This window comes from Miscanthus floridulus, chromosome 17, assembly GCF_019320115.1.
Source record: "Miscanthus floridulus cultivar M001 chromosome 17, ASM1932011v1, whole genome shotgun sequence".
NCBI lineage: Eukaryota > Viridiplantae > Streptophyta > Magnoliopsida > Poales > Poaceae > Miscanthus > Miscanthus floridulus.
The window spans coordinates 107,188,651-107,198,075 of record NC_089596.1 but is presented as its reverse complement, the minus strand read 5'-3'; the positions used below and the strand labels follow the sequence as shown (position 1 = coordinate 107,198,075).

General features: G+C 52.0%; 2 protein-coding genes across 2 annotated transcripts; both read left to right on the top strand.

The window, feature by feature from the left end:
* The first annotated feature begins 25 nt into the window (after window positions 1–25).
* Window positions 26–3,351, top strand: LOC136516159 (uncharacterized). The gene is made up of 2 exons (XM_066509535.1): window positions 26–46; window positions 717–3,351. The coding sequence occupies exons 1-2, from the start codon at window positions 26–28 to the stop codon at window positions 2,718–2,720; spliced, it is 2,025 nt and encodes a 674-aa protein (XP_066365632.1). The 3' UTR covers window positions 2,721–3,351.
* Window positions 3,352–6,272: 2,921 nt separating this feature from the next.
* LOC136518430 (protein phosphatase 2C 53-like) lies at window positions 6,273–9,425 on the top strand. The gene is made up of 4 exons (XM_066512089.1): window positions 6,273–7,196; window positions 7,315–7,647; window positions 7,768–7,873; window positions 8,876–9,425. Exons 1-4 carry the CDS (start codon window positions 6,681–6,683, stop codon window positions 9,214–9,216), a joined length of 1,296 nt encoding a protein of 431 aa, XP_066368186.1. The 5' UTR covers window positions 6,273–6,680; the 3' UTR covers window positions 9,217–9,425.

Sequence of the window (9,425 nt, the reverse complement as noted above, 5' to 3'; positions counted from 1 at the left end):
GTTTCTCAGATGAAAAAAATGGAATATGGAGCTAGCTATGCTCTGGGTTTGTAGCGCAGACGCTTTTTCCCTTGGAATGTGTTTTAAAACATTCTGGTTCTGGAGAGTGACTTGCTGCTGCCTACCGGCCAACAGCTGCGAATGAGAGCCTGCTTGTCCTGTTTCCAAAGGATGCGCATGAAAGCCACACGAAACTGGGTGGCCAGATTGGGTTGCCCGTAGCCCGTGTTTGGAGCGCATGACTGAAACTGAGCTAAGGCGTTGTTTAGTTCCTTTCTCTAAAGCATCTTACTCCCTATCACATTAGAGGTTTGACACATGCTGAATTATTAAATATAGATTAAAAAAATAATTAATTGCAAAGATTATGATTAATATTTTAAGTCTAATTAATCTATAATGTGACAATGTGGTGCTACAATATACATGTGCTAATGATGGATTAATTATGTTTAATAAATTCGTCTCGTGGATTACTGATGACTTCTATAATTTATTATTTTATTTTATTATTACTATCTGAATACTCGATGTGACACCCGATATGACATCCCAAACTTTACTCCTGTATTTAAACACCAGCTAACTCCTATGGATTTCTATCGGGTTCATGTGAAATTTCTATGTTCCAGATCGGTTCTCATCGGCAAAACAAACCTTATACATATTTCTGTGTGCTTTGTTTTGTTTTGTTTTTCTGGTCATAAATTGCGAAGATATCTTCAGGAGCTGGCATTTGCAAGGACAGAAGGACTGCTGGGGGTGCAGTTGTTGAAACCGGCAACGCCATCCACTTGTCTCCTCTGAAATTGGGAAAGAACTTGATGGATAAGATACTCTTCCAGCTCAGCCGCCCGCAACCCGAATTTCAATTCATTGCCAGAGAAGAGAAGAGGAGCAAGCAGGATGCCACTGCCAGCCTTCGTCGCCGCGCCGCCGCGGCGTCCGGGCGTTTACACCCATGCACGCACGGGCACGGGGCACCCCTCGTCGTCGCCGTCCCCGTCGCACGCTCCAACTCCAAGGAAGTCTCAGCTTCCCCAGTTCCCCCCTTCCACACTAGTCTCGCTCGGGGCGACAGCGATGTCCCCGTGCGCCTGCTGCTCCTCTTCCTCCTCGCGCGCGCTCACACCCACCTAACCCAACCCACTCCGCTCCGACCCCAGCCAGGCCAGGCGCGATCGGTCCTCTCCTCTCCAACTCCTGCTCCTTCAATTCCTACCCGTTACCTGCTGCGGTCCGGAGCGGAGACGCCGACCACTTCCACCTCCTCCTCCCTTCCGAACCCAATCCCATCCCCCCTTCCGAATTCCAATTTCCAGCAGGCCGCGATGCCCAAGACGACGACGACGACGAGCCGGCGCCGGAAGCGCGGCGGCGACGAGGGGAACGCCGCCGACGGACAGGCCAGCAACAAGAGGAGGCCCGCCACCAGCGTGCTCACCTCCCTGGACGTCAACGACGCCCCGCGCCCGGAGCTCCCCCTCTTCCAGCTCAGCCGGCCTCGCCAGCAGGCGGGACAGGACGACGACGACGAAGAGGAAGAGGAGGAGGAGATGACCGGCGGGGGCGGCGGCGGCGGAGGAGGAGGACCAGGGTCTTCGTCGTCGCCCGCGCCCGCCGCCGCCGCCGCGGACAACGGCCACGGCCCGCACCAGCAGCGGCGGCTCTGGGTGAAGGACCGGTCGCGCGCGTGGTGGGACCAGTGCAGCAGCGCCGACTACCCGGAGGCGGACTTCCGCGCCGCCTTCCGGATGGGTCGCGCCACCTTCGCGATGCTGTGCGACGCGCTGGGCTCCGCCGTGGCCAAGGAGGACACGGCGCTCCGCGCCGCCATCCCGGTCCGGCAGCGCGTGGCGGTGTGCGTGTGGCGGCTCGCCACGGGGGAGCCGCTCCGCCTCGTGTCCAAGCGCTTCGGCCTCGGCATCTCCACCTGCCACAAGCTGGTCCTGGAGGTGTGCGCCGCCATCCGTGGCCTCCTGATGCCGCGCTTCCTCCGCTGGCCCGCCGCCGCCGCCGCCGAGGCGTTCAAGGCCCGGTTCCAGGCGGAGTCCGGGATCCCGGGGGTGGTGGGCGCCATCTACACCACCCACATCCCCATCATCGCGCCCAAGACGTCGGTGGCGGCCTACTTCAACCGCCGGCACACGGAGCGCAACCACAAGACGTCCTACTCCATCACGCTCCAAGGGGTGGTGGGCCCCGACGGCGCCTTCACCGACGTCTGCATCGGGTGGCCCGGGTCCATGCCCGACGACCAGGTGCTGGAGCGGTCGGCGCTGCAGCAGCGCGTGGCGGCCGGGATGATGGCGGGGTCCTGGGTGGTGGGCGGCGCCAGCTTCCCGCTCACGGACTGGGTGCTGACGCCCTACGCGCAGGCCAACCTGACGTGGGCGCAGCACGCCTTCAACGAGAAGGTGGCGGAGGTCCGCCGCGTCGCCGTCGACGCCTTCGCGCGCCTCAAGGGCCGGTGGGCGTGCCTGCAGAAGCGCACCGAGGTGAAGCTGCAGGACCTCCCCGTGGTGCTGGGCGCCTGCTGCGTGCTCCACAACATCTGCGAGTCGCGCGGGGAGGGCATGGACCCCGCGCTCCGCTGCGACATCGCCGACGACGAGACGGTTCCGGAGAACCCAGTGCGGTCGGACGGCGCCACCAAGGCCAGGGACGACATCGCGCACAACCTGCTCCACAGTGGACGAGCCGGCACCAAATTCTTCTGAAGTCATTCAATTCGCCCCTGCAACCAGCATCTTCTGCTATGCTACTGCTCGGTCTCCACGGGTCGTCTCCCTCGTTGGAACCATCCATCCATGGAATTGAGTATTCATTGGGTTATTTACTACTACTATCGTTTGAACTGTACTGGGGAGATCACCCTAAATTCATCATCCTCATCCTCGTAGAACACTGAACACACAGAGGGAAAGAGAGATTAAAGAGTGGGTCGGGTTCGTTTTTTATCATAGGATTTTTTTTAGTTCATTACTACTAGCACAGACTACAGTGTTCAAGAAACGTATCCAAGAGCAAAGTTAAAAAACAGCAAGAAGAAGAAGCACATCCCATCCGATCCCGTGCGTTTTCCTTGTGCTTACCTATGGCATTGGTATCATCGTGTGCAAAGACTGAGCTCCTCATCAAAGGAAAAGAAATCTCTTCTGAAGAGGGGGCAAAAAGGGGACCAGGATCGGGTGCAGTAGCTACTACTACTGTAACTTAAGCAGTAGCAGCATCTTAGCCGTTCAAGATACCAGCAATGGCTAAGATCAGAGCTACTTTCTTTCCCATTCTTTCTCCCTCATGTGCTCTCGGTCTCTGTTTTTTTTAGAAGAAAAGGTAACGATCAGGGAATAGTTGGCCCCATTTTTGGCTTTCACCGCGAGAGAGGCTGACACGGCAAGCTGCTCCAAGAGACGTGCGGATGGAATTTTCTTAATACACTTGTTTGTTAAGTACAAAACTAATACAAAGTTGTCTAATGATAGATCAACTTTTAAATTTCATTCCACCAGAAAACAACTTTAGATAGAAATCGTACGACGAAAAAGGCAATTATATTTTTCATAAACGAAAAATGATTTCCTGTAAAATACTCCCTCTGTCGCTGGTGTGAAGACCCTTGCTCATTTTACACCACACCCGGGCGTCGATGTGGCGCGCCACTGAGGATGTGACGACCCGATCCTTGCTTACTTGACACCGTGCCCAGATCACGATACGGCACGTCATGGGGGTGACGACCCGACCCTTGCTTATTTAACACCATACCTGGGTTCCGACATGACGCGTCGCTAAGAGGGTTACGCCCCATCGGGATTCTTTTGGGAGCGAAGAGTCTAACTGGAAAACTTATTTTCGCTTATGGAAAAACAATTTATTTTTTCATGTGGGAAAAACAATTTATTTTCACTTGAGCATATATGTTGAGAAATTATTACATAGAAAATATTACTTTTTGGACAATAAATTCAGTTCTTTTAAACATTTCGTGGCTAAACAGTTTAACCGAAAACTCAAATATAGCATTACAAGAAGAATTTTACTTTTAAACTGCAAAATCTGATGCTAGATAGAACCAAACGTGTCTAGAATTTTAATATCTTTTTGGGAAATTGCAAGTTTTTTTTTTGAGATTCCTAGATTTTTGTTTCGGATTGGTAAAAAAGAAATCAAGAAACAACGTAAGAGCAAGTCTAATAATACAGCCAGCTGCTGGTTGTATCGAAACTTATAGCCAATCTATCAGCTAACTTGTATCATAGTTAGCCGGCTTACAACCCACTTGTCTGTCTCACAGAACTTCTTGGTTCTTGTGCATAAGCTGGCTGTAAACTTGTAGTCCGCTTCTCTTCTCTCTTCTCTCTCCTCTCATCTCTCCACGTCAGCATACAACCTATTACAACCCCTTATTATACTTGCTCAATGGGTGGAGATATGGTTCTACTAGAACAAATACTCCATCCGTCCCTAAGTAACTGACGCTTTTGGTTTTCTGTGCCGTATGTTTGACTAGATTTATAGAAAATACTACATGCTAACATTTATATCTCCAAATAAATTTATTATAAAAATAGATTCAAGGATCGATCTAATGATATTAATTTTGTATCATAAATATTAATATTTATTTATATATATTTAGTCAAAGTTATTTCTCGGGAAACGAAAACGATAGTTATTTAGGGACAAAGGGAGTATTTTATAGGAAATCATTTTTCGTTTATGAAAAATATAATTGCCTTTTCGTCGTACGATTTCTATCTAAAGTTGTTTTCTGGTGGAATGAAATTTAAAAGTTGATCTATCATTAGACAACTTTGTATTAGTTTTGTACTTAACAAACAAGTGTATTAAGAAAATTCCATCCGCACGTCTCTTGGAGCAGCTTGCCGTGTCAGCCTCTCTCGCGGTGAAAGCCAAAAATGGGGCCAACTATTCCCTGCTCGTTACCTTTTCTTCTAAAAAAAACAGAGACCGAGAGCACATGAGGGAGAAAGAATGGGAAAGAAAGTAGCTCTGATCTTAGCCATTGCTGGAATCTTGAACGGCTGAGATGCTGCTACTGCTTAAGTTGCAGTAGTAGTAGCTACTGCACCCGATCCTGGTCCGCAAAAAGGAGGGGGAGGAGGGAAAATTTTGAAGGAAGAGAAAGAAACTGTTACTGCACTAGTAGCAAACTTGGCAAATTTTACTCGTTTGTGTCAGAAGTATTCAAAAGCAGGTAAGTACTCAAAAGGTCTGTTTGGATCATTAGACTATATCTAGACGGGTGAATGAAAAGGTGGGCTAATTTTTAGTTGTGTATAAACTAGTTGCTGTTATTTGCTCTTAGTATGTCAGTAGTCCATGTATCGAGTTGGTTTGCTGAGGTGGGGTTGTGTTGACTTGTGATGGTTTTGGTTTTGGTAGCCCATTTCCGTGCAAGACTGGGTGTGAACCGTTTGACATTCCCTGGTCTGTGCTGTACTGTCTTCCGATCCGAGGTGACGAACGAAACGATGTTGCAAAATTCCTGGCCCGCCCGCCCGGCCGGTTTGCGTCTGTTTATCCATCCAACTAGCAGCTATTGTCGAGCTGTATGGATTCTTGAGAAATTTGAAGAGGTAGATTCAGTAGAAACTCTTCGACGGCGCTGTCCGTAAAGTCAAATAAAAGCAAGGGGGAAAGAAAAGAAAAAAAAAAGGAAAAAGGCGACATGGATCGTTGTGAATGAATGATGAAATGATATGATAAAACGTGGCTTCGTCACGGAAGGGGAGAGAGACGGGGAGAAGACGACATTTTGGCGTCCCTTTTGCTCTAGGGCCCGGCCGGGTCGGTGTTATTTCTCGACCGGCTGGTGTGTTGGGAAAAAAAAAAGTGAAAAGATGCATGGAAATCACGCGAGGGAGAAGAGGAGGGCGGTGTACTAGTACTAGTCTACTAGATACGCGTATGTTGGGCGGACGACGACATGCCGTGCAGCTGCAGCGAAACCAGAATGGATGGATAGAGCAGGCCGCAGACGGGTAACGACTTGCAATCCTGCAGTACCTGTAGCGGGGCCCATCCAGCAGAAAGGCAAGGCAAGGCAAGGCAAAGCGGAGCAAAGGAAACGTGTTGCGCGGGACGAGGGAGGACCACGCGGCACGTCGCCGTCCCGCTTCCCGGGAGAGGGCCTGCCTGCCTCAACGGCCCAGACGTCACCACGTGACGCCATGACATCATTATTGCCTACAAACAAATCAATCATCACCCTCCCCGAAAAGGAAGCACGTTACGCTGCCTGCCCAGGTGGGCCTCATCCCGTCCCCGTCCCCGTCGCTGCCTGCCCAGCCGTTCCTCCCGGACTCCCTGCATCAGCCAGCCCCTCCCTCCGTCCGCCCACTCGACTCGCTCGCTCGCTCCACCGACCACCGGGCGGGGGCGGCGCGGCTTCGCTCCACTCCACTCGGGCCGGGGCGGCTTCCGTCGCCGCCAGGGCACCGCCCGTGACACCCTGATCTCCCCTCACCTACTCCTGGATTCCATCCCATCCAGCCCGTCCCGTCCCTCTCCCACCCTTTTCAGATCTGCCTGCGAGCCCCCGCCACGCCACCCCCCAACCCCATGACCACCGCTACCCCACGACGCGCATCACGCGAGGGGAGCGCCACCACTACTGCCGCCGCCGCCAATGGCTCCCTGCCCTGACCGAGCCCATGGACGACCTCGACGCGGGGGGGCTCGCGCTCTTCGCCGCCGTCGCTGACTTCATAGACGACTCCGCTCCCGCGATGCCGCCGCCGCAGCCGGCGGGGGCCAGCACCGCGCCCGAGCCCGAGTCCGCGCCCGGGAGCCCCTGCTCCGTCGCCAGCGACTGCAGCAGCGTCGCCACCGCCGACTTCGAGGGATTCGCCGACCTCGGCTCCGCGCTCGTGCTCGACGACCTCGTCTCCTCCGCCTCCACCTCCGCCTCCGCCACCCCTCTCCCCGCCTCCGGGCCCAGGGCCGCCGCCAGGAGCGTCTTCGCGCTCGACTGCGTGCCGCGCTGGGGGCTCGAGTCCGTGTGCGGCCGACGACCCGAGATGGAGGACGCCGCCCACGTGCAGCCAAGCTTCTTCCACGTCCCGCTCTGGATGCTCGCCGGCGACGCCCCCGTCGACGGCCTCGACCGGGCCTCCTTCCGCCTCCCCACGCACTTCTTCGGCGTCTACGACGGCCACGGCGGCCTTCAGGTCTCCACATGGATGATTCATTCGATTCACCACCAGCACCTCAACCCAGACCAGACGCGCAGCACTCGATTATTACTGCAGCTGCAAGCTCCCTGATCAATGAATCCCGCTGCTGCAGGTCGCCAACTACTGCCGTGAGAGAATCCACAAGGTACTGGCAGAGGAGCTCACCAAGGCAGAGGAGGCCGCGTCCGACGCTGACTTGAGTAGTCTTGGCCCTAATACTCAGAAGCACTGGGAGAAGGCCTTTGTGGACTGCTTCAGCCGTGTTGATGCAGAGGTGGGAGGAAACGCGGCGACCGAAGGCAAGCCTGTGGCTCCAGACACCGTGGGGTCAACAGCAGTGGTTGCACTTGTCTGCTCATCACATGTCATCGTTGCCAATTGCGGCGACTCGCGAGCGGTGCTCTGCCGGGGCAAGCAGCCCCTGGCGCTGTCCGTGGACCATAAAGTAAGCCATCATCTCTTCTCGGGTCAACTCTTCTACTTGTTTCACTCAATCTGTTGATTCTGTCTGGGTGCTAGCCTGATTGTATGATGTATTGCTCGTTTGCTGTTCTTGTTGTTACAGCCAAACAGGGAAGATGAGTATGCAAGGATTGAGGCCCAGGGAGGCAAGGTCATCAATTGGAATGGCTATCGAGTTCTCGGTGTTCTCGCCATGTCCCGGTCAATTGGTACGTGTCCCTGTCCTCTTCATGTCATGAGAGCAACGTTGGCTTATGATGCCGTATACATCCTCACAGTTATTCCTGAAAAACTACAGACTGGTTAATCAGACTACTTACAACAAAGGGTACAATATGTAGCTATCACCACTTGGAATGTTGTTGACTGGTCCATTCTGTTCTTTGATAAATTATTGGCTATTTGATTTGTTGCAGTTTCTCTTTAGGGATATATATGCTTTGATTTCGGTAAAGTCAAGTTTGCTTGTCCGTTATGGAAACCTAACGAGTCCCGGTTTTAATTAGTGCTACTGGATGAAATGGTATGGACTTCTGTTGGATAACAAACAGTTGTGTGGTTTGGAATGTTTCACTGACTATGCAGTGCACACTGTAAGCCCCTGTGTTCATGTGTGGTTGGTTACTACAGAACAATTGGTTGTGCTTCCAGGCTTGTGAGGAAATTAGGCCATTGTGCGCATCTGTTGAGCTTCAACATTTCCTTTCACTTCACCCACAGGAGTCCACAAATTCAGTTAATCTTATTCATTACATGGACCGAGGACTGACTGCTTGACCCTATGTTCTATAATCATGGACTCCTTGCAGTCACAGGAGAGGGTCAGGCCCAATGATCTTTCAGCCTGTTCGCTTGTTGGTTTCAACCAGGGCTTATCAGCCATGGTACAGTATTTTTCTCTCACAACAAACCAGCACCAGCCGGGCTTATCAGCCCAGAAACCAACCAGCGAACAGGTGTACTGTTATTGAACTTTTAGAACCTCGTGTACTGTTTTGTTGCCTTTGTTTCAGTGTTCCAGTCTACCTCACTTAAACTTGACTACAACCAGATAGACATGCGGATGAAAAAGTGACCATCAACCAACTGCTCTTTTGACTGTTTATTTCTCCCAACATCAGATAGAGTGATAGACAAATGATAACGGTGATGGTGAATGATGATGTAATTTTGATTGATTGCCAGATGACATATTGTTGATCTATATGCAGGGGACAGGTACCTGAAGCCATATATAATCCCAGTCCCTGAGGTCACAATTGTTGCCCGTGCAAAAGATGATGAATGTCTAATTCTTGCCAGTGATGGCCTCTGGGATGTAATGTCAAACGAGGAGGTATGTGATGCTGCTCGCAAACGCATACTGCTGTGGCACAAGAAGAATGTAGACGCCTCACCGTCAGCCCAAAGAAGCGGTGATTCGGCAGATGAAGCAGCTCAAGCAGCTGCTGAATATTTGTCGAAGCTAGCTCTCCAGAAGGGGAGCAAGGACAACATAACCGTCATTGTAGTCGACCTCAAGTCACATAGAAAGTTCAAGAGCAGAACATAGCCACGGATTCAGGGAGACGTGGACAATAACAATAGTTATTACTAGGACGCTAGAAAGGTGGAGAAAAGGCTCCTGTTTAGTCTGCTGCACATGTACATTGGTTAGCCCAACACTAGTCTTTTTCCACAACCATGTAGGCTGCCACGTTTGTTCAGGGTACAGAACTACAGATTCATACACAGATCTAATCTGGCTGGAGATTGGGCTGA

What these genes read in the sequence shown, in the direction of transcription:
- LOC136516159 (XM_066509535.1), top strand. Translation starts at nt 26, where the DNA reads ATGGAGCTAGCTATGCTCTGG. An exon ending in TGGAGCTAGCTATGCTCTGG is followed by an intron (nt 47 to 716) that starts GTTTGTAGCGCA and finishes TAAATTGCGAAG; the next exon opens with ATATCTTCAGGAGCTGGCAT.
- LOC136518430 (XM_066512089.1), top strand. Translation starts at nt 6,681, where the DNA reads ATGGACGACCTCGACGCGGGGGGGCTCGCGCTCTTCGCCGCCGTCGCT. An exon ending in ACGGCCACGGCGGCCTTCAG is followed by an intron (nt 7,197 to 7,314) that starts GTCTCCACATGG and finishes CCGCTGCTGCAG; the next exon opens with GTCGCCAACTACTGCCGTGA. An exon ending in CGCCATGTCCCGGTCAATTG is followed by an intron (nt 7,874 to 8,875) that starts GTACGTGTCCCT and finishes ATCTATATGCAG; the next exon opens with GGGACAGGTACCTGAAGCCA.